The sequence below is a fragment of the Symsagittifera roscoffensis genome, chromosome 1 (genome assembly GCF_963678635.1).
Source record: "Symsagittifera roscoffensis chromosome 1, txSymRosc1.1, whole genome shotgun sequence".
In the NCBI taxonomy this organism is placed as follows: domain Eukaryota; kingdom Metazoa; phylum Xenacoelomorpha; order Acoela; family Convolutidae; genus Symsagittifera; species Symsagittifera roscoffensis.
The window spans coordinates 78,853,744-78,877,918 of record NC_087062.1 but is presented as its reverse complement, the minus strand read 5'-3'; the positions used below and the strand labels follow the sequence as shown (position 1 = coordinate 78,877,918).

At 41.7% G+C, this 24,175-nt stretch overlaps 2 protein-coding genes across 2 annotated transcripts in view; one reads left to right on the top strand and one right to left on the bottom strand.

The window, feature by feature from the left end:
- The window catches only part of LOC134850117 (mediator of RNA polymerase II transcription subunit 20-like), a 425,236-nt gene that overhangs the window by 126,760 nt on the left and 274,301 nt on the right, over positions 1-24,175 (top strand). The window lies entirely within an intron of this gene.
- Positions 3,653-8,426, bottom strand: LOC134840069 (coiled-coil domain-containing protein 89-like). Its single transcript, XM_063855726.1, has 5 exons — positions 8,135-8,426; positions 7,927-8,062; positions 7,621-7,718; positions 3,902-4,106; positions 3,653-3,770 (listed from the first exon to the last, which is right to left on the bottom strand). The coding sequence occupies exons 1-5, from the start codon at positions 8,400-8,402 to the stop codon at positions 3,653-3,655; spliced, it is 825 nt and encodes a 274-aa protein (XP_063711796.1). The 5' UTR covers positions 8,403-8,426.

The following is a 24,175-nucleotide window of genomic DNA, read 5'->3' as shown; positions in this document are numbered from 1 at the left end:
GGGATACTGAGACCCAGCAATGAGCTCACTAATTTCGCATGTAAGTAAGTTAATTTGAGCATTCTGGTCGAAGCCGGAGAACAGTAACAATTTTTGTCGACCCGAAGTTGGAAAGACCACCAAAAGAACTGGCTTTGGTAGAGACGGAGAAAAGCATGTAGAGCTTTGTTTAGACGCTGGCCAGTTGGTTTATAGCTTAGCTGTATTTTCCGTTGATATGTACTTCCGGGCGAAAGTTACATAGATGTTTTTATGGCGCTCCTGGGTGTTATTCTTTTTTAACGTCATGACCGGCAGAACCGTTAACGAGCACTCCGCGCCGAGCGGATGCTCATAATAACGCCCTTAGTAGGCCCTAACCGCCGGGGCGGAAGGGTAGTTCAGAACGCAATAGCTTTTTAGTCTAGTTAACACTGAAAATTCTCCTCCCAGGAAGGGTGGGGGGATCGGCCGTCCCCTCGTTCCCTGAGAGTTTGACCAAAAACCCTTAAAGATAAACAAGAAACCAAACAACAAGCAGCATAGTAACCAAGAAAAACAAAAAACATCAAAAAATAACCGAAAAAAATCAAAAACAGTAAAAAAGTATAAAATCAGTAGAAATCATCCCCCCAGACGAGATGTGATTCCGACACTCCCGTTTGTTATTGTTAGGTATATTGTTCTTACAGGCATTTAAATCAGTCAGGATCGTTGCGATCAATTTTTTAGCCCGTTTGTGAGGCTTGTACTGTAGGGTTACTTGAGTATTTAAGCACGTTAGTGCTAATTTGCGCTCAATCCGGAAGGGTCTCGGGATTAGTGAAGAAAAGTGATCCGGCAAGCAGTTCAAGGAGCAACAAGAAGGGGCTCAACGACAACAACAATCGACTGTTGGGTATCGTTAACAAGTTTTGTATCCCTTTAGGTACAAAACGTAAGATATTAGTCTGTGGGGGGCTCGACAGTGCTGCACTGTAGTGACCCTTCACCGAACTGCGGAACTCCGAGTTAAGCACCTTAATTCGGATATTGAACAAACCCGGAGGGGTATAGTATTACTAATATTTTTGTTTATACAGCCTATATTAATACTCCTATATCGTTTTTCAGTGAAAAACACATTAAAAGGACCGGTTTTTAGGGTCAAAATAGCGATATTTTGATCATCCCACAAATCGCGATTTTTGAGAAATCGATATTTTTTGAAACGGAAAAAAGCGCTAAATTAGTGAGTTACATCGTAACTGTACTAGTTAATAAGTAGAACCGGTTGAGTTTAGTTCAGAAGTGGTTGGAACTATTTGGTTACCAAAAACCGAATTTTAGTGATTTTTGAATAAACGAAACGCTATAAAATAAGAAAATTTTTTGAAATTTTTGAGTTAGGACAACTAAAATTGTTGTTCGGACAACATCCACTAGTGAATCGACAGGTTTTAAAACCTGTGTGTCGATAACCTTCCGGGTTACAGTGAAATCGAAAATAACCTGTTTGATTTAGTGGACTCATCAATCCGGAGGGCTCCAAACAGTTTTTTGGAATTTTTTTTCAGCTAGAGCGTTTTAGATCGGGTTTTTTGCATTGAACTAGAAGAGTAAAGGCCTTCTGAGCTCGAATCAATAATTTTCAGATCGGTTAAACGTTTTGGTTAATAACTTTGGAACTACTGGATAGATTCAGTTGATCTTGGCACTATTAGATCAGAAATTAGCTGATCTTACTAATAAAAACATCAATTCTTCAAAAAAGTGAGCGTGAAGATTTTTTAGGATTGTTTTTAGCAAATTTACCAATTCGGGAAGGTAGACCCTTCACGTTTTATAAAAATTATTTTGGAAAGCCCTTACACCCCTACGAAAGGGTAGTAACGGTTGAATAAGGCACTTTTACGCTGTTCTAGACAAAAAGAGAAGGCTAAGGGCACCAGAAAACCTTAGTCAAGTCGAAACTAGGCTTGCGATAAGACCCTTCACCGTTAGGGTGAATTGTCAAATAAGAGGCTTAACTTCAATCCAGAAGGGTCTAAAAAAACAATTAAAAAAAAACAATTATAAAACAGTATCCTTTTCTGTTGTAATTTTATACAGAAGGAAACTGCCAGAAATGCGCTTGCTCTCAATTAACAAAAACTCTTGAATCAGCAAATCACCAATTAATTTTACTCTCGCACGCAGAAAGATATTTCTCTTCAAAATGGGGGTCACGCTAAATCAAAAATGAGAAATCTCCCTGAGCCAGAAAATTCTCCAAACTTTTTTTCGTACTCTTCTTGTATAAATGATTCATTGAACTTAAAACTCGCTGGCTAATTGATAGAGAACAATATGAAAAAGGAACCATTGATTTGACTGTTCTGACCTATTTTCTTATAAAATACTTTTTTTAACCTTTTGCACCCTGTCTGTATCTAAAAAACTATTTACACAGCTCGCCATATTTGAAAAAACATATATGTTTCTTGACACACTTGATTTCCTAGAACATAGCCAACAGACAAATGAAAAGAACCACGAACGCAAGGAAAAAAATAACATTCGAAAAATATGACCCTAAAGGTGGTTGAACTTCAAAAACAATTTATTATTGAACTTTTCTTGACAAAATCAACCGAATTTGAGAAAACTGATCACTAGGTAAACTTTTGATTCCGCTGAAATAACTGAAAATTAAAATCCACTTCCGAAACTAGAGGTCTATCACGTTATCACGAGACAAACTCCTATATAAGAGTATTCAGAAAATATCGAAAAACTTCAAAAAAAGCTACGAAATGCCGGAAAAATTAGATCTATCAAAAAATAAAGCCAGTTTTTAATTAAAAAAACATGCCCAGACAATGGAAAAAAAAATAAGCAGATAAGCATCGGAAGAAAAATTACCAAGCGGTAACAAAGCCGAAAAATACACACGTCGAAAGACGCAATATGCGTTTTTTTCGCTCATCGAAAGACGCAATATAGCCATTAAACCTATCTAATATAGGTCAAAACCTATTAAGCCAAAAAAAGGAAAAAAATCAAAGAAGCAAAAAAAGTTATTGTCATGGAAAACTTGAACTAGACTTTCTATTAAGATTTTTAGCATTTTGTGCGATCCAAAAATTAGCATAAAAATTTTGTTTTCCCTGCAACGAATCAAAATTAGGTCACTGAGCCGATAAAAATAGGTCGAAATCATTTGAGCAAAATAAAATTTTCAGCAAAAAAAACATAAAAAGTCATGTTTAGTAAAATTACAAACATCAGAAACAAATCAGAATACTAAAAGCAACTATAATGTAAAAAACTAAATACTTCCTGTTTGAAAAAAAACAGGTCCTGTCAGATTCGAACCCACGTTCTTTGCCACTCCAGGCGTATTCGTTACCTCCAGACCACATGTGCCAGTGGCACAAAGACGAAATTGAAATAATTACGAGCTGAACCGAACTTAACGTAAATTTCCATTTCCAATAGTGACCATTCTGTGCCTAAAAATATTTACGGGCAAATTCTAGTACCCGATTGCAATACCCTTGCATATGGCAAGGTTAATTATTGTTTTTCAAGCTTCTTGTTTTACCTATCGATATCACCGCATGCCGATATAAGTCGTGCCAAAAAAAAAAGAATTATACACCCTCAATATACCCATTTATGTTAAAATTTCGTCCAGCTGAATTCTTCAAAATCAGATTTTAAATTCTTTACCATCCAGAGCTTTGTTGAGGGATGTCAGCTGTCGCTCAAATGACTCCTTTTCAGAATTCCAATTGTTTCGGCTTTCAATAAACTCCGCGTCAGTTTTCCTAAAATCATACTGATATCAACCATGTTTCAGCAATGGCGCTTTTTGTCAAATACTCCTTTTAAACTTTTCGCGAAATGAACACGAGTTTCGAGGTTTTGGAATCTTACACATAAAATTAATCAAGCTTACCTTTTATCATGACTGACTGCCTGTAACTCCTTTTGCAACTGTTCGATGGTTTGATTTAATGTTTTAACAGCTTGAGCTTTTTCTGCAGACCGATTTCCCAGAAGAAACCGATTTTCTTCCAAGATACTTTCATTCTTCATACGAAACTTTTCATTCTGTTGTTTGTATTCGTCTTTTATTTGAATCATCTCATGGTGATTAGAGGCTGAATAAAAAAAAACAAGTTAACAAACCCATCGATTCTAATGTAAATTATAAATGCAAAAGAATATGTACCCAAAACATCAAAGTTCTCTTCAAGTAAAACATCAAAATTCGCTACAGTCGTTACAAAGCCATTCACGCCAACGGTGAAGGGTGGTGGGGGAATCGTGAATTCAGCTTTCCGGAGTGTTATTTCCCCGGATTCAGTAATCCGGAGGGGTCTTGAGACTTGAACTTAAACTATTTTATACGAATTTTTAGCTTCCTAGTCATGCCCTGAATTGAATTTAATTAACATCTTGATTCATTTTCTAATAATGAGAAGCTGGGAGTTGAGTGAAAGGGTTGATCCAACTTCGATGGAGATGATGATTTTTATGTACTGGACAAAAACAATTGTAATATAATAAGTAGTAGTAACCCTGCTTTTAGGAGTGACCTCGTGATCTGGGGATACTGAGACCCAGCCATGAGCTCACTAATTTTGCATGTAAGTAAGTTAATTTGAGCATTCTGGTCGAAGCCGGAGAACAGTAACGTTTTTTGTCGCCCGATGTTGGAAAGACCACCAAAAGAACTGGCTTTGGTAGAGACGGAGAAAAGCATGTAGAGCTTTGTTTAGACGCTGGCCAGTTGGTTTATAGCTTAGCTGTATTTTCCGTCGATATGTACTTCCGGGCGAAAGTTACATAGATGTTTTTATGGCGCTCCTGGGTGTTATTCTTTTTTAACATCATGACCGGCAGAAACCGTTAACGAGCACTCCGCGCCGAGCGGATGCTCATAAAAACACCCTTAGTAGGCCTGACGGCCGGGGCGGAAGGGTAGTTCGGAGCGCGGAAGCCTTCCGGGTTCCCGTGAATAGCTTTTTAGTCTGGTTAACACCGAAAATTCACGTCCCAGAAAGGGTGGGGGGATCGGCCGTCCCCTCGTTCCCTGAGAGTTCTGTGACCAAAAACACTTAGAGATAATCAAGAAACCAAACAAGAAGCAGTATAGTACCCAAGAAAAACAAAAAACATCAAAAAATAACCGAAAAAATCAAAAACAGTAGAAAAAGTATAAAATCAGTAGAAATCATCCCCCCAGACGAGATATGATCCGACCCTCCCGTTTGTTGTTGTTAGGTATACTGTTGTTACAGGCATTTATATCAGTCGGGATTCTTGCGATCATTTTTGTAGCCCGTTTCTGAGGCTTGTACTGTAGGGTTACTTGAGTATTTAAGCACGTTAGTGCTAATTTGCGCTCAATCCGGAAGGGTCTCGGGATTAGTGAAGAAAAGTGATCCGGCAAGCAGTTCAAGGAGCAACAAGAAGGGGCTTAACGAGAAAAACAATCGACCATTGGGTTTTGTTAACAAGTTTTGTATCCCTTTTGGTACAAAAAGTAAGTTATTTATCTGTGAGGGGTTCGACAGTGCTGCACTGTAGTGACCATTCACCGAACTGCGGAACTCCGAGTTAAGCACCTCAATTCGGATATTGAACAAACCCGGAGGGGTAAAGTATTACTAAAATTTTTGTTTATAGAGCCTATATTAATACTCCTATTTCGTTTTTCAGTGAAAAACACAGTAAAAGGACCGGTTTTTAGGGTCAAAATAGCGATATTTTGATCACCCCACAAATCCCGATTTTTGAGAAATGGATGTTTTTTGAAACAAAAAAAAAGCGCTAAATTAGTGAGTTACATCGTAACTGCACTAGTATAATAAGTAGAACCGGTTAAATTTAGTTCAGAAGTGGTTGGAACTATTTGGTTACCAAAAACCGAATTTTAGTGATTTTTGAATAAACGAAACGCTATAAAATAAGAAATTTTTTTGAAATTTTTGAGTTAGGACAATTAAAATTGTTGTTCGGACAATATCCACTAAGGAATCGCAAGGTTTTAAAACCCGTTTGTCGATAACCTTCCGGGTTACAGAGAAATCGAAAATAACGTGTTCGATTTAGTGGATTCATCAATCCGGAGGGGTCCAAATAGCATAGTTTTTGGAAACTTTTTTCAGCTAGAGCGTTTTAGATCGTTTTTTTTTGCATTGAACTAGAAAAGTACAGGCCTTTTGAGCTCAAATCAAAAATTTTCAGATTGGAAAGAATAGAATTGCGAAAAAAATTAGGTGGAAACCATAAGAGAGAAATTTTTTGACTTCAGAAAAAAGACGTTTTGGTTAATAACTTTGGAAATACTGGATAGATCCAGTTAATCTTGGTACCATTAGATCAAAAATTAGCTGATCTTACTAATAAAAACATCAATTCTTCAAAAAAAGTAAGCTTGAAGATTTTTTAGGTCTGTTTTTAGCAAATTCACCAATTCGGGAAGGTAGACCCTTCACGTTTTATTTAAAAAAATTTAGAAAGCCCTTACACCCCTACAAAAGGGTAGTAACGGTTGAATAAGGCACTTTTACGCTGTTCTAGACAAAAAGAGAAGGCTAAGGGCACCAGAAAACCTTTTTCCGATTTTCTTCAAGATACTTTCATACTCTCAATTAACAAAAACTCTTGAATCAGCAAATCACCAATTAATTTTACTCTCGCGCGCAGAAAGATATTTCTCTTCAAAATGGGGGTCACGCTAAATCAAAAATGAGAAATCTCCCTGAGCCAGAAAATTCTCCAAACTTTTTTCGTACTCTTCTTGTATAAATGATTCATTGAACTTAAAACTCGCTGGCTAATTGATAGAGAAACAATATGAAAAAGGAACCATTGATTTGACTGTTCTGACCTATTTTCTTATAACATACTTTTTTTTAACCTTTTGCACCCTGTCTGTATCTAAAAAACTGAACCTATTTACACCGCTCGCCATATTTGAAAAAATATTTATGTTTCTTGACACACTTGATTTCCTAGAACATAGCCAACAGACAAATGAAAAGAACCACGAACGCAAGGAAAAAAATAACATTCGAAAAATGCATAAATTTTTTGTTTTCCCTGCAACGAATCAAAATTAGGTCACTGAGTCGATAAAAATAGGTCGAAATCATTTGAGCAAAATAAAATTTTTCAGCAAAAAAACATAAAAAGTCATGGTTAGTAAAATTACAAACATCAGAAACAAATCAGAATACTAAAAGCAACTATAATGTAAAAAACTAGATACTTCCCGTTTGAAAAAAAAAACAGGTCCTGTCAGATTCGAACCCACGTTTTTTGCCACCCCAGGCGTATTCGTTACCTCCAGACCACAAGTGCCAGTGACACAAAGACGAAATTAAATTAATTACGAGCTGAACCGAACTTAACGTAAATTTCCATTTCCATAGTGACCATTCTGTGCCTAAAAATATTTACGGGACAAAATCTAGTATACGATTGCAATACCCATGCATATGGCAAGGTTAATTATTGTTTTTCAAGCTTCTTGTTTTACCTATCGGTATCATCGCATGCCGATATAAGACGTGCCAAAAAAAGAATTATACACCCTCAATATACCCATTTATGTTAAAATTTTGTCCAGCTGAATTCTTCAAAATCAGATTTTAAATTCTTTACCATCCAGAACTTTGTTAAGGGATGTCAGTTGTCGCTCAAATGACTCCTTTTCAGAATTCCAATTGTTTCGGCTTTCAATAAACTCCGCGTCAGTTTTCCTAAAATCATACTGATATCAACCATGTTTCAGCAATGGCGCTTTTTGTCAAATACTTCTTCTAAACTTTTTGCGAAATGAACACGAGTTTCGAGATTTTGGAAATTTTGAAATCTTACACATAAATTTAATTAAGCTGATCTTTTATCATGACTGACTGCCTGTAACTCCTTTTGCAACTGTTGGATGGTTTGATTTAATGTTTTAACAGCTTGAGCTTTTTCTGCAGACCGATTTCCTTGAAGATACCGATTTTCTTCAAGATACTTTCATACTTCATACGAAACTTTTCATTCTGTTGTTTGTATTCGTTTTTTATTTGGATCATCTCATGGTGATTTGAGGCTGAATAAAAAAAAACCATGTTAACAAACCCATCGATTCTAATGTAAAATATAAATGCAAAAGAATATGTACCCAAAACATCAAACTTCTCTTCAAGTAGTCTAAACTTCAACTTAACAGCTTCAACCTGCTCTTCGTAATCATTAATTGTATGCTGAAGACCGTCAACAAGATCTTCGAACACTTTCCGACGTTTATATTCATCATCTGCCCTTGTCTTTAAAATCATGATTAAATTACTCTGCTCATCAATACGAGATTTCAGGAGCCCAATTTCCGTTTTATCAGATGCAGGTAACTTTTTGTAATGCTTAAGGGCATTTCTCACAATCTCGTCCATATTGGTAACTAGCGAAGTTCCATAGAAACTGAAACTTTGAAAAGGACTTGTTGCAAAACACATACCTCTACACTAGTGTGACATTCGACCAGAATTGACAAAAAGACAGTTTCGGATGGCTAGCCGCTAATCCAGAGAATTGGCAGTTTTAAAGGATTATCAGTGTTATTTAGACAATTAGACGAATTGCGAAGGCCGGAAGGTTCTGGAAGTTCTAAATTTTGAAATTTCGATTTGTGACGTCACACTTCCGGGAAACGACGAAAACGGCCATTTTAGAAGAAATTAAAAAGAGAACACAACAACAACGATAGTTGCGAAAAAAACTTTGACGGGAAACAGAAAACACGACAGAGTGTTAGCAAAGACCGCTCCAAATTGTATTGATTGTGTCGCTACAGTCGTTACAAAGCCATTCACGCCAACGGTGAAGGGTGGTGGGGGAGTTGTGAATTCAGCTTTCCGGAGAGGAAATAAGGTGTTATTTCCCCGGATTAAGTAATCCGGAGGGGTCTTGAGACTTGAACTTAAACTATTTTATACAAACTTTTAGCTTCCTAGTCATGCCCTGAATTGAATTTAATTAACATTTGGATTCATTTTCTAATAATGAGAAGCTGGGAGTTGAAGGAAAGGGTTGATCCATCTTCGATGAGATGATGATTTTCATCTACTGAACAAAAACAATGGTAATATAATAAGTAGTAGTAACCTTGTTTTTAGGAGTGACCTCGTGATCTGGGGATACTGAGACCCAGCCATGAGCTCACTAATTTTGCAAGTAAGTAAGTTAATTTGAGCGTTTTGGTCGAAGCCGGAGAACAGTAACGTTTTTTGTCGAACCGATAATGGAAAGACCACAAAAAGAACTGGCCTCGGTAGAGACGGCGAAAAGCATGTAGAGCTTTGTTTAGACGCTGGCCAGTCGGTTTATAACTTAGCTTTATTTACCGTCGGTATGTACTTCCGGGCGAAAGTTACATAGATGTTTTTATGGCGCTCCTGGGTGTTATTCTTTTTTAATTTCATGACCGGCAGAACCGTTAACGAGCAGCCCTTGCCGAGCGGATGCTCATAATAACGCCCTTAATAGGCCCTAATCGCCGGGGTGGAAGGGTAGTTCGGAACGCGGAGGCCTTCCGGATTCCGTGAAAAGCTTTTTAATCTAGTTAACACCGAAAATTCACGTTCCAGGAAGGGTTGGGGGATCGGCCGTCCCCTCGTTCCCTGAGAGGTCTGTGACCAAAAACACTCAAAGAATTGCAAGAAACCAAACAAAAAGCAGTATAGTAACCAAGAAAAACAAAAAACATAAAAATAACCGAAAAAATCAAAAACAGTAAAAAAGTATAAAATCAGTAGAAATCATTCCCCCAGACGAGATGTGATCCGACCCTCCCGTTTGTTGTTGTTAGATAAATTGTTGTTACAGGCGTTTAAATCAGTCAGGATTGGTGGGATCAATTTTTTAGCCCGTGTGGGAGGCTTGTACTGTAGGGTTATTTGAGTATTTAAGCACGTTAGTGCTAATTGCACTCAATCCGGAAGGGTCTCGGGATTAGTGAAGAAAAGTGATCCGGCAAGCAGTTCACGGAGCAACAAGAAGGGGCTCAACGACAACAACAATCGACTGTTGGGTATCGTTAACAAGTTTTGTATCCCTTTTGGTACAAAAATTAAGATAGTAATCTGTGGGGGGCTCGACAGTGCTGCACTGTAGTGACCCTTCACCGAACTGCGAAATTCCGAGTTAAGCACCTTAATTCGGATTTTGAACCAACCCGGAGGGGTATATTATTTCTAATATTGTTGTTAATACAGCCTATATTAATACTCCTATATCGTTTTTCAGTGGAAAACACAGTAAAAGGACCGGTTTTTAGGGATCCCCCCACAAATCGCGATTTTTGAGAAATCGAGAATTTTTTTGAAACGGAAAAAAGCGCTAAATTAGTGAGTTACAACGTAACTGTACTAGTATAATAAGTAGAACCGGTTGAGTTTAGTTCAAAAGTGGTTGGAACTATTTGGGTACCAAAAACCGAACTTTAGTGATTTTTGAATAAACGAAACGCTATAAAATAAGACAAATTTTTGAAATTTTTGAGTTAGGACAATTAAAATTAGTGAATCGACAGGTTTCAAAACCCGTTTGATTATAACCTTCCGGGTTACAGAGAAATCGAAAATAACGTGTTTGATTTAGTGGATTCATCAATCCGGAGGGGTCCAAATAGCATAGTTTTTGAAAATTTTTTTCAGCTAGAGCGTATTAGATCGTTTTTTTTTGCATTGAACTAGAACAGTACCGGCTTTTTGAGCTCGGATGAATAATTTTTAGATAGGAAAAAACAGAATTGCGAAAAAAGTTGGAACCTATAAGAGAGAAATTTTGAAAAAAGACGTTTTGGTTAATAACTTTGGAACTACTGGATAGATCCAGTTGATCTTGGTACCATTAGATCGGCAATTAGCTGAGCTTACTAATAAAAAGATCAATTTTTCAAAAAAGTAAGCGTGAAGATTTTTTAGGATTGTTTAAATTCGCCAATTCGGGAAGGTAGACCCTTCAAGTTTTATAAAAATTTTTTGGAAAGCTGTTACACCCCTACCAAAGGGTAAGGGTGGGGGAGGGAAGTCTAGATGAAAAGGGAAGGCTATGGGCACCAGAATACATTAGTCAAGTCGAAAATAGGCTAGCGATAAGACCCTTCACCGTTAGGGTGAATAATCAAATAAGAGGCTTAATTTCAATCCGGAAGGGTCTTGGGAAAGACGAAACACCCTTCCTAGTTAATTCATACAGCATAAAAGCATCGCAGAACGTATCCGGAAGGGTATTGGGTGACAATTTAGAAAGTCTCCGAGAAGCTATTTTTTCAAACCCGGAGGGGTCCCAATCCGGAGGGGTCTTATTTTTGCCAATCCGAAGGGGTCACAATTTTGCCAATCCGGAAAGGTCTTGTTTTTACTAATCTGGAGGGGTCCTATTTTTGTCAATCCGGAGGGGTTTTGTTTTGTCAAGACTTAAAAAGACAACAGAGAAGAAAGTAGTTAAAGGTATTAAGTTATTAACAGATAGGCTGGGAACCAGTGACTGCACTGGTAACTTGCCTTTTATAAAAAACCAAACCAAACAAAACAGGTCTAAACTCGAATATTTGCGACACTAAGTCTAAATTGAACAAGAGTGTATAACTCATTGGTGTGGATTGAAATCCGAAACGTTTTTGGAGAACAGTGATTGCCCTGATGATTTTAGTAGTTCTAACTCGGGCAGTCCGAAGGCAGAAAGGTAACACAGGACTCGGTGGGTGCAATAGACGCCCACTTGAGAAAATTACTGCCTCCAATTTTTGTCTGTTTGGTGCAGCACCAAGCAGGGAAAGCTCTTTCTTTAAAAACAAGTTCGACTATTGTATTGCAACTGACTAAAACTACAAAACACATACGTTTTCCATAGAAAATATTCTTACTTTTGTCAATTTCGGTTTTATATCAATAATATTTGCGCTTGATTGGGTAGTGAGAACACTATCTTTTAAATAGACTAATATCATCATACTGTGTTAGCTTCAGATTTCACGACTAATAATTGATCATTTTGAATAAATTGTACACACGCTGTACTGTAATAACATACAAGGTTTCGTGGTCACTATTTAATAGAAACGTTTGAAAATTATTGTGTTGTGTTATTGTTACAAGTATATAGACCAAAAGGACACTAGCAATCAAATTGAGTGTATAGGAAGTAAGAAGTGATAAATTGAAAATGAGTCTAGACAAGTCAAGGATACCTAAACTGAGTGATAGCTCAAGGAAATTCATACCTGAGAAACAGAGAAAAGCAATGACCGACCCGTTTGTGGAAAGGATCATACGAACCCGGACCGACAATGGGGAGACGGTTTCACGCAGAATGGTTGAAACCAGGAGTCAAAAGTTTCAGTAGAGCGAAAAGCAATGCTAGAAGTGGAGGTCCATCCGGACCAAGACATAGATGAGGTTCAGGAGATACGTGGACCGGAGGGGAGAGGAAACAGAAGGCTGGCGAGTGAATCTCCCCCGGTAGAACAAGGCCAAGATTTTGCCACTTCCACCGGGTCACTGGACCGACCGAGAGGAGATGTCGGAACTGTCCGACATCTCTACTGAAATTGTGGCAACTAGAAGATCTCCCACAGACAACACCATGATGGCAGGCGTGACGGAGAAACAGGCAACGTCCTCGTCGTTCTTAGAGAGAGTGAAGAACACTTTCGGAAGTATCTTTCCCTTTACCATGGGAGCGGGTACAGGCGATGAAGGAGAATCCCAGGAGGAAGAAGAGGACGATGACGAGCAAGTTGACTTTGGATCTCGAGTCAGCCTCAATAGTTCGACTCAGGAGAATGAAGCATACACCGACAAAGGGATTGGCACCATGGACCAAATTGACGTAGTGAGGACAATAAGCAAAACCACAAACACATCAGGCCAGTCAGGAGACTTTGTGAGTATGACGAATTCGGAAATGCGAACTGGGGAGAGTAGAAACACAGGGCTCAGCAACGCACTGGCCGATCCAGAGATGGATAATGAAAAGACGTCGAGGCAGAGAATCAAAGCCCGAATCTCGACCAGCACCAAACTACCTGGGATAGACAGGGTAACACCGCCACTTGTGACGCCACTAGTGGACAACGGAGTATCAATTGAAGAAGCCTTGACCAACATAGTAGGCAGCATAGGAGAACAGAATGGACAGATGTCCATAAGAATGAGTGAACTAGAAAGAGCAGTCCACGTCGAGAGAGAAAGTCTGCGGGAAGAGATAAACCGCAATAGACCGCAATAGATAAACCGCAAGTTGGTAGAAGCAAAAAACGCTTGAGGGAAAGAACGGATGAACACTTGGCGAAGAATTTGTCGCGAATGACAAGGGAAGCGGAACAGAGAGAGTCACGATTGAGAGACGACATTGAAAAGTTGAGAATTCAAGAAGAGCAGACTCTTGGGACTCTTGACACAAAGATAGATGCGATGATGGAGAGGCGAACTCAGGCGAACCGAACTCGGGATGACCCAGCAGGGAGCCGAGGGTGAACTTCAATGACCAATAAAATAGGAGAAGGAGATATGGATCCACTAGAGGAAGGGTAAGTTCAGCAGGCTATGCCACACGGGATAATAGAACATGGGGCCCAAACATCAGAGGAAGTTCAACTGGCAACAGACAGAATTCAAACCAACGACCGACGCAAGGCACACATTCAACTGGGAGAGGTGATTCCAGGAACAGGAGTCATGCGAGCCCAGGGATGGGTCATGCGAGCCAAGGAAGAAACATCCTCCAAGTGAATCGGACGGAAGGGAAGTTCCAAGTGCAGAACCCTTATCAGAGGGCAATGATACTCAGGCAGGGCATTCAAGAGAGGCTACATCAATAGCCACAGACTTTGAACCTCTGAACAGGTCCTTGGAGACATTCCTTTGAACAGGTTATCTAGAACCAATGAACGGAGCGAAAAGTCCAGAAGGGTTTTTGAGAAACCAAGATGCTACAAAGACGAATCTGATGGCTGTATTGATACCTAGATAGAAGTAATGAAGCTGCATTTCGAGGAAGAGGACTTGTCAGAAAGGTAAGAATGCAGTGCGCTTACCAGTAATTTGGAAGGGACAACCAGATGAGTCAAACAGAAGGGTGAACCTGGCAGTAGCCTCAAAATTCATCGATGGTGTGAAGAATGATGAACTTCGAACAATGTGCAAATTGCAGTTCGACGAACCATCATGTGTCAGCATGCCCAGCTTAAAAACAGGGCATGAAAGCAATAGGCTTTAGCTTCGAGGACGAAGATGCACCAGAAGTCGACCATGAGGATTTCATGAGAGGAGTAATTGCAAAATTCGGCCCGAGGTGTTTCTTTTGTAACTTGGAAGGTCATTTTAAATCAGACTGTCCGCAATCCTGGGATGCTGTAGCAGACATCAACTATCCAAGGCATGAAGAAGCGTTATCGGGAGTGAAAGAGCCAGCAAGGCTCGCCTATTGAGTGAAGCGGAGGCGCGCAGAAAAGAAAAACCGCAAGAGCTGGCAACTAAGAAAATGCAAGCGGTAACGGAAGAGACATGTGAACCGGAACCGGTGACTGCGGCGGATGACTTCAAGATTAATCATAGGGCAGTCGCGAGGGATGCTCTAAATAGAGCCCAGCAGGAATTGGTAACAAAGGAGATCGAACAAAAGGTGAAGCTCGAATTTTAAAAGGAGAAATTACAGGAAAAACTAACGCCTTCGAGGCATCAGAGGTCGAAAAAACGAAAGCACCAAGTATTTTGAGCATGAAACTAAATGTGATCTCCTGGCAGAGGTTCAGTATGGTGCCACAAGGAAGCAAAATACAATGGATAATCTCGGTAGCGGGACACCAGGTAATCAAAAACCTGAGTGAACCATCAGAGTTCCTTTTGATGCATTTGGACACATCTCCACGGGCGCTACGTGGAAGTCTATGGACAATATCAAGTGATGCTGAACGTGGATGGAATTAGCAGCTACACTAGGATATATGTGACAACAGACAGTGACCAAGTAGGACAGATCTATTTGGGTGAAGAAGAACTCAAAGTCCGTAGGATAGGTCATGACGCCATGATGGAGCAAGACGCGGTTCACATTGGATACGAAGCAGATGTGACTGCACATCTGCTCGACACCAACGGAAAGAAAATCGGAGTCACGGGGCTTCTGGACACAGAAGCGGTAGTGAGTATGATGCCAATAAAGACTTGGGAAAGAATGGGCCTCACGAGGCAAGATCTAATTCCGACGAATCTCCGACTGGCCGCGGCCAATCGAGGAGCGATTTACGTAGCCGGAAGAACACCAATAATGGTCCTCAACATGGGAGGACGGGATCTTTTGATGAGCTTCCAAGTAGTAGAGAATCTGGATGACTCCGACCAATTCATCTGGGGCAGAGATTTTGTCAGGAGTTTTGACGTGATGATTAACTTGAACAACGGTCTAACAAGGATTAGGAACCCGGACCTGAAGTATGTTAAGAAACCAATTAATAGAATAATAACTGATGAAATTAAGATACCAATCTTTTTAGATAGAAAGACAAAACTACAGCCGGGACAAGCAGTAGTAGCAATTTTTAGAACGAGAAATTTATATTTGTTAAGTGATAGTAAGCAGGTTTGTTTGGTTCCGAATCCAAATAGTCAAAGTTCAGTGATTTTAGGCCGGAGCTTCTCGGTAACTCGAAACGGACTGTGTGTCAGTGTGTTATTGACCACACTGGACACCACGGTTTCAATCCAGCGTGGAAAGAAACTTGGTTACGCTTTGCCGATGAGGACCGACTATGAAGAGACACAAAACTTGAGGAGATGTAGTGTGAAAGCCTGTCCTTATCATGACAATAAAGATAAAATTTTTAAAAGGATTAATGAATTAAAATCTATTCATAAACTGTTTTCACTGAAGTCCGAAACAGACGACGGTTTGTCGAGCTGCTCGAACTTTCTGGAACGTCCCTCGTCATATGAACTAGAAACTGACAAACCGGTTTTGCCAGAAATAGAACACTTAAAAGGGAAAAAAATAGGTGTAGGTGAGGGAGATTTTGAATTATTGCGGGCGGTTTTAAATCGGAACGCGGATGTATTTTCAAAACATAAGGCGGATATCGGTTGCTGTAACTTCGTCGAACACGCAATCGATCTTGAGGAAGGCGCCGTTCCCCATAGGGAAGGCGCAAGACGAATGACGCCACATAAATCGGAAGCATGCCGAGCGGAAATAGAAATGTTGCTCGAATACGACATGATAGAACCCTCGAAATTGCCATGGGCTTGCGGGTTAGTGATGGTGAAGAAGAAAGGGGGCAGCTTAGATTTTGTTGCGACTTTCGCTACTTGAACGCGGTAACAATAAAAGATGCGTACCCGATACCGCGGATAGACGAGAGCCTCTCTAAACTTGGTGATGCCAAGTTCTTCACCACATTGGACTTGGGTTCTGTCTTCTGATGCGTTAGGGAAATCTTGTGATGTGTTACGTGGATGACGTGTCATAGCAACACCCACCCTCGAAGACCCCATGATCGGCTCGATGAGGTGTTTGACTGCATGAAGAGAGCAGGTTTGAAATGGAAACCATCGAAATCGGAGATCCTGAGGGATTCAATCATATATCTAGGAAGAATGGTGGACAGACATGGTGTGAGGCCGGACCCAGAAGCAGTAGAAGCTGTGTTGACATGGAAGGCTCCCAGAACGGACACACAGCTCATGAGCTTCCTAGGGTTTGCCAATTTTTACCGTGAGTTCATAAAAGGATATGCAGACAAGGTGTATCCCATGCAGATGCTGATGCGTAACAAAGGAAAGAAGTTCGAATGGAGCGATGAAGCTCAAACCGCCTTCGAGAACATAAAGCGGGAACTGTGCGAAGCGCCAGTGCTAGGTAAGCCTACTGAAAAGGGCATGTATGTTCTTGACACAGACGCATCAGTAGTAGCCAACTGGGGAATACTGCATCAGGAGCAGGAATGGAATGGGAGAACTGTTCTCCATCCCATTGCATATGACAGTAAATTGTTAAGTGACACTGAGATGAAATATGGTGCACCAAAAGCAGAAATATTTGCAGCAGTCACATTTGTGGAAAAGTACCGCGCATACTTGGGGAGCACTCCCTTTAATTTACGCGTGGACAACAGAGTGTTATCCTGGTTGAAGACATACTCGATGAATCAGAGTTATATTTGAAGATGGATACTGAGATTGTGGATTGTTAGAGAGAGAAGTGACCAGAGATGACCCCGATTGGGCAGCAGCAGTGGCATCACTGACAGTCAGTGAGAAGGTGAAGATCATACCGTCCAGACTACAACACAAAGAAAACGAGAGGGATTGTAGGACAATAGTTCAGCAATTAGTATCCTCATTACCACACGAGGTTTTAACCAGTACTTCATACTTTCGGAAAGAACAGGAGAACGATACGCAAAAGAAAACCGTTACCCTTGAGGACCAGGATAAAGAAGGTGAGAAGGTTGAACGAAACCTGGTGCAAGATTGTTTGTCCGGGGAGACTAACGGTGAGAAGAGCCGGCGAGTTCAAGATTAACACCCGGGACACGGGACAAGGACACCCGGGACACTGAGAAACAGGACCTGGAGTATAAATTTTTGTCCGGGGAGTTCAGATGGATGCGAAGAAAGCACAGAACTGATCCGGAGGAGGGGAAGTGCTCTATCGCAGACTCTTCAATGGATGACAACTCTCGGAACTCAGGAATTGACACCTACTCAGACAGGAACTCGAGCTGAGTATTGGAACTATCAGAGCTAGCGATCCACACACTGCTAGTGGAGACTCGAACAAGGGATCTGGACAGGGAGGTATATCAATACCCTGACAGTGATCGCTACCTCATACCAGGTGAAAGAGGAAACAATAGCGGTATCGAAACGTTCGATGAGTCTGCTGCCACAAAAAGAGGTAGTCAGGACTGATCTTCAGCCGTTCGAACAGGAAACACAGCCGTTGGCAAAGATTTGGTGCGTTAAGATGGAAGAAGACGCGCATCAGCCCAATGCGCTGAATAGTCAGATGAGGGTCATGAAGACGTACTTGAATGCAAGATACAGACTCTCGGACCCACTAAGAGCCCAGAGAAATGACCGCATGACAAGCAACCTGAAAAGATGGATCGAAAATGGTGCTCCGGACAAAGGAGACCTCGAGGAAGACAGTTACCGTATTCTGAGACACTACTTTATGCAGAAAGAGGGAAGGTTATATCTGAACAAGGACGGTATCGTGGCTGGCAAAAGAAGAGAAGAAGACAAAGTCATGCACAAGTGTAAAGCGATAGTGTTGCCGCAACTTTATCAGACAGAACTTTTGTTCAGGTCGCATGATCAGATGGGCCACCAGGGAGTCGACATAGTATATCAGAGGACCTTGAAGCGCTTTGAGTGGCCTGGAATGTAAAAGGCATGCGAGAAGTGGGTAACAGCATGTCTGTCATGTCAGCAGGTCAAGGATCCAAGGAAGTTACGATTTCCTTTGCAGTCGATCGAGTCGTCTGAATTCAACGAGGTGGTGCAGATTGATCAACAAAAGATATCCATGACAGACAGATATTATAATCAAATCTTGGTCATGATAGATCTCTTCACGAAGTATGCAGAGGCCGTGCCCTGCATATCTGCCTCATCGGAATAGACGTGCGATCACCTGATCAATACGTGGATAGCAAGACATGGTTGTCCGATGACATTTCAATCGGATAATGGAACAGCTTTTGTTGGGGGAACTTACAATAGAGCTTATGAGACGACCGCAGGTTGCTCAAGCTCACTCCACGACATACCATCCCCAGATGAATGGCTTAGTGGAAAGGCAGAGTCGATTGTTAGTATCGATGCTGAGGGTATATTGTTCCAGGTACATGACCGATTGGGACATATACCTTCCACAAGTGATGGGGGCTTATAATAGCACGCAAAATTCCACCGCCGTAGTTAGTCCACACATGATGCTAACCGGACACGAGAAGTCTTTGCCCTTGACTTTTTCTACCCAGACTATGAGGGTAAGAAAACGTCACCACAGGTCTATGTAAGGGATGTGATTAGACGTCAACAGGAGTTAAACGACTTATGTAGACGAAATACTCAGCAGGCACAGGCAAGGCAGAGGAAAAGATTTGACAGGAAAGCAGCTGGTGCAAAAGCTTATCCGGCAGGGGACTACGTATGGGTAATTCAGAACGTCATACCACCGAAAGAAACGAAAAAGCTCCTAAAAAAGTGAAGGGGACCGTTCATGATTACGGAGGTGCAGCACGAGGAACGCTTTTATAGACTGAGTACTGGCCGAGCCGCTCATTACGAAAACATTAAGCCACATAACCCATGGACAGAAGATTGGTGTATACCTGCAGACATGGAAGAGGGGGATTACCTGATGATGGACCCTGCCTGTGAGGTCAACGAGAAGGGCGCCAGGGAAAAGAACGATAGGAATGAAGTCGTAGAGGAAGGAACAAGTCCACCACTGGACCTGGATCCAAACGAGGTGATTGAAGTGGATGAAGAAACTTTACCCTGCGCAGAGGAGGACTGGCAAGACCCTGAACAAAGGGAGGTTCCCAAAAACTTGGAACCGGATCTTCCGTTCACGATACAGACTCGACAGAATGACAGAACAAGATCCAAGAAGAAATATAACCTTTACGGCGACGACTTTGTAGTGGACAGGATAGATCTAAAGAAGATAGTGGAAGAAGTAATAGGTCTAGAAGATAGACTGTGTCACAGGACATTGACATAGTCGATGATCACGACGAGGAGTGGATATAGGACCGGTGGAAACCCGAGGTAGAATTCGACGACGAGCAACAGCAATCCTACGAACAAAAGTTGACGAATCTGCGTGTCTTGGAGTGGCTGAACGAAATGACGTCGGACCCAAAGGAGACCAGTGTCGCGATTCAATATGTAGAACGTGAAAATCGAAAGAGAAGATCCTTCCTGGGCTGCACAGGAAGGGCGACTACTCATTCCGGCTTCCAATCTCGACTTGATAACCGGTATGCGATCGACGGGACAGTCGATGGATATTTTTGTCCGGAGAGTGGGGGTAGGACTTAACCACTCTGAAAATTTATTAAGAAAAAATTTAAGAATAGCAAGAGAGACAGGAGATTTAGAAGCCGAAACAGGCGAGGACTCTAACAAACCGGACATCGGGAGGGTAGTTGAGTCAAATTTCAACTTACCATATGAATATTCAAGTAGCATTGTACTAACAGATAGCGATTTCAGATTCACAAATAGAACATGTGCGATAACAATCACAGCAGACATGAGTTTTAAAACAGCGTTAGCAGCGGATTTTAAGAGAGAATATAAAAACATAGAATTCCTTTGGAAGCAAAGACCAGGAATAGGGGGCGTAGCAGCCTTGCCTCCGACGGCGTCACAGATACCGGGAAAGTACTTATGCTTCTTGGTGACGAGGGCGACGGAGAAGCGGCACGTGGACCCGGAAAACCTAGTCTTGTCCTTGACGAGATTGAGAGACTTCCTCGTGGAAAGGGAAAGGAAGGAGCTTTCGCTTCCAGTGTACAATCGGAACAGAGGACGACTGCATCCACGGGAGCTGTACGCACTGATACACGCAATTTTATGTGATACTAATATACAAGTATACTTACTTAAGTAATATTACTTAAGTATAGGCTGAGTTTAGGTGGCATGCAGGAGGGCGTCATACTATACGTGTGTTATGTTATGTTATGTGTTATGTTATTTAGACTATGGGCAAGAAGAAGTTACTGACCATGAGCAACTGAATGACGATCTTAGGAAAATATCCAAAATTTGGACTGTCCAATCTTAGGTCGAATTCCAAAATTTTAGAAACTGAATGATTTTTCTAATTTTTAGGATCAAAACCTTTTTTATATGACTGTTTTAAATAAAGTTTAACAAGAAACTAGTGTAAGACTGACAAGTGTGATATTCGTGACCTCTTTTCTAGATCCTGATTGATCGTTTAATTACTCACTTGAGTTCAAATCATTGAATCCATAACAGAATCAAACCTGAAAGAGAATGGATAACTTCAACTTGGACAAACTGATGGACCTGGCGGGGGAATATGTAGGAGCGATGGTAGATGCGATCTATCGGAGGCTAATGGATCGAGACTTTGCTCTGGAGGACCCAGAGTTAGTCATGTTGCTGACCGCCTTGATAAACATCTTCGAACATGATAACCGTGGGGACCGCCCCACGGAACTCTTATTGATGGCAGCATATGGAGAAAAAGGAGTACTAGACAGCCCGAACATGAGATTGATGAGGTGGAGAAACGGGGCTCTCTCAGGGAGTGACTAGGCGAATGAGCCTGGATTGGGAAGTTCAAGGACCTACCAACCAGGTGAGATGCCTTTGCCCACCAAGCCTAAGCCTGGACTGAGGAGGTTGCATCAGGAAATGAACAGCGAGGCTGCTTCGTCTAGATCTCAATGGGACGCTAGAAGAACTGGAGAAGACTCGAAAAGAGCTGGACGAGATGACCAAGACCATGCTCAGTATAGAAGAAGATAAGGACATGTGGAAGAAGTTGTTTGAAGACTGCAACAAGAAGCAGGGTGAAGAAATAGAGAGCTTAAGGCGAGAATACAAGCAGCGATCGGAGCGTCTGTCGTTAACGACAGCCGTAGAAAAAGTGATACCTGCAAGGGATATTCCTCTTGGGACATTCTGCACTGTACCAATGAGCACGAGAATGTTGACAGCAACAGGGAGGAGACATAATGAAGGATCAATCAGTTGGAACAACATCCTAAGGAGTCTTGCGAGTCGCACTGCTGGACGGATGATCCTCATGGATATTGAGCAAGAACTGAGAGCTTTGGATCAGGCCAGACTGACTACTGACGGCATCCACTTTGATAGCATCGAGGGACAAGCCTGGTTGAACAGAGTCTTCCATGAGCGATTAGATGAAATGGAAGTAGAACTCTTTGACACGGGAGTGCTGAAGAAGGAAGAAACGTCGATTAAAACCGAAAATTTCAACCTTGGTGCCTCCTAACCTAGAAACACGTTTGGGAACGGTCCAGGCGTGACGACCTACAGGCCGCAAAGCTCTAGCGAGCCAGGGCAAAAAAGGACGTACAAGATCGATTGGGGAAGCGTCCTTGAGAAGAACCATCAATCCTAGACGAAGATTACGGTCTGTCAACCCGACAGCGGAAACGACCAGCGATTGGATACGAGATCAGAGACGATGAGCACCAGTCGAGAGGAGCGACGCCCAAACAGGAGCTCTCTGATGTGGTCGAGGCCCATACCTTCTCCCTGACACATATACAAGGATGATCTGATGAAACTGAATATTCAGACGGTGAGCTTTGCAGCAGATGCCATGAGGATGTTGAACGGAGCGAGATTGTTTGTCAACCGACTGCACTCAATAACAGGCGTGGACTGGTTAATAGCTGCTGGCATAAACTTCAGCTCTACAACTGCCTTGAGGTTTGACGATCTAGAGGGACTGCCCTCGAACAATACAATGGGTCCAGTGAATGCAAGACCGTTACAAGACGTGAAACTGAATCATGACGAAGGAAAACGAGGAGAGAGACATGGAAAATTCCTGACGACAAGGGCGCCGATTGGTCATAATGTGAAGATGTTCAGGCAGGTGAAAGCACCCCCAGGCCATGTGAAAGAAAGAGCGTACCCGAAACAAGTGAATCAGGAAGGTGATGTTCAGATATACAGTGGGTTGAAGGCGATAAAGAAAGATGAGACCATCTTTGCTGCATATGACAAGGCAGAAATGAGGAAGGCCAAGATCATGATAGTCGTGAGTTCAGACTTCTTACATACCTCATATTCTCTCTGATGTGATAATGTTGGCAGCGGTCGACCTGTACCTAACACAATCCGTGTCGATGGCGATCGGAGTGCAAAGGCAGACAGATATGAACCCAATTAAAATTGTGTTCGCTGGCATCAATGACCATCTACACAGCAGATGTTTCCTGAACAGACTCAGAGAGCCTACGACAGCCAAAGCCGCTGTATGGCCAGCTATAAAAGACATCCTCGCGTCAATGGTTGAAGTGGAGGATACCCTGAAAAAAGGTGCCTTCACTAAAATAACACCGAGAGGAGTGTTTGCACTGTCCCCGGGACATGCACATCTCCTGGAGGGACTGAAGTTCGTGTATGCGATTGTGGCTTTGCTCTCGGAAAGGAAATATGAGATTGAGAATCTGAGGCCACTCAGAGCTGAATTACCTGCGGTGTGGTCAGACATCTCGAATGCGATGAGAGGATTCAAGGACCATTCACTACACATGCTAGTTTTGGATGAAGTACTGGGATTGGAACTATCCAACTTCAGTAGACAACTTAAATTGAAGCCAGGAATTAACGATGACCATCGAGTAATCGTAGCGATGTCAAACGATTTATGGTTCCGAGGAATGGAAGTAAGAGAGGAAGGAGAGAGGAGAAACAACTCCAAAGAGACCAGAGCTCACTGGGAAGCGATGGTTTTAAGGACAAAACCATAGGCTAACCAGTGGCTGCACTTATCCCCTTGGATAGCAGCATTGGGAGCGGATGCTTTCGAGCAAGGCCCAGTAATGATCAAGAAAATCCATGCCTATTTAGTGAAGGAGGTGAACTTGGCCGAAAATGCTGAAGAGAAATCAGCCGAAATCAGCTGAGTGTGCCAAGTTACCCTGGAAGCTTTCTGGACCCAGAAAGTTAGGGGGAAGAAGGCTTTGACAGTACTGATAGCATGCTGGTAGGGCTAGGAGCCGGATGGACCGCGTCCTTCTTGATGAAAAAATACCCAACATTTTCTCGATATTTGGTAAAGGAATTCCTCCAAGCAGTAGTGGAAGTATCGATCGTTGAACTACTAGCCTTGTTCGTGAACTTTGTGAAAGGACCGGTTGTACTGCTCACCGAAGCAATTCAAAACTTGCGATTAGATAGACTTCTAACGTTGATTGCAATAACGCATGGAAACTTGGGAGGGCTGATAAATTCGACGCGCTACCCAGAGCTGATGAGAGAGAATGTAAGGAAGTTCGACGTGAAGCGAGCTACGGATTCCTCAAATAAGATTTGAGTTATACTCTTATCCAGTACCTCCTGCAGCAGAATCGTTTTGGAACAGCAGAGGATGAAACAATCCAGAGGGAGGAAGACGTGCGACGACTTGTTGG

What these genes read in the sequence shown, in the direction of transcription:
- LOC134840069 (XM_063855726.1), bottom strand. Translation starts at nt 8,402, where the DNA reads ATGGACGAGATTGTGAGAAATGCCCTTAAGCATTACAAAAAGTTACCT. An exon ending in AGAGAAGTTTGATGTTTTGG is followed by an intron (nt 8,063 to 8,134) that starts GTACATATTCTT and finishes TTTTTTATTCAG; the next exon opens with CCTCAAATCACCATGAGATG. An exon ending in CCTTAACAAAGTTCTGGATG is followed by an intron (nt 4,107 to 7,620) that starts GTAAAGAATTTA and finishes TTTTTTATTCAG; the next exon opens with CCTCTAATCACCATGAGATG.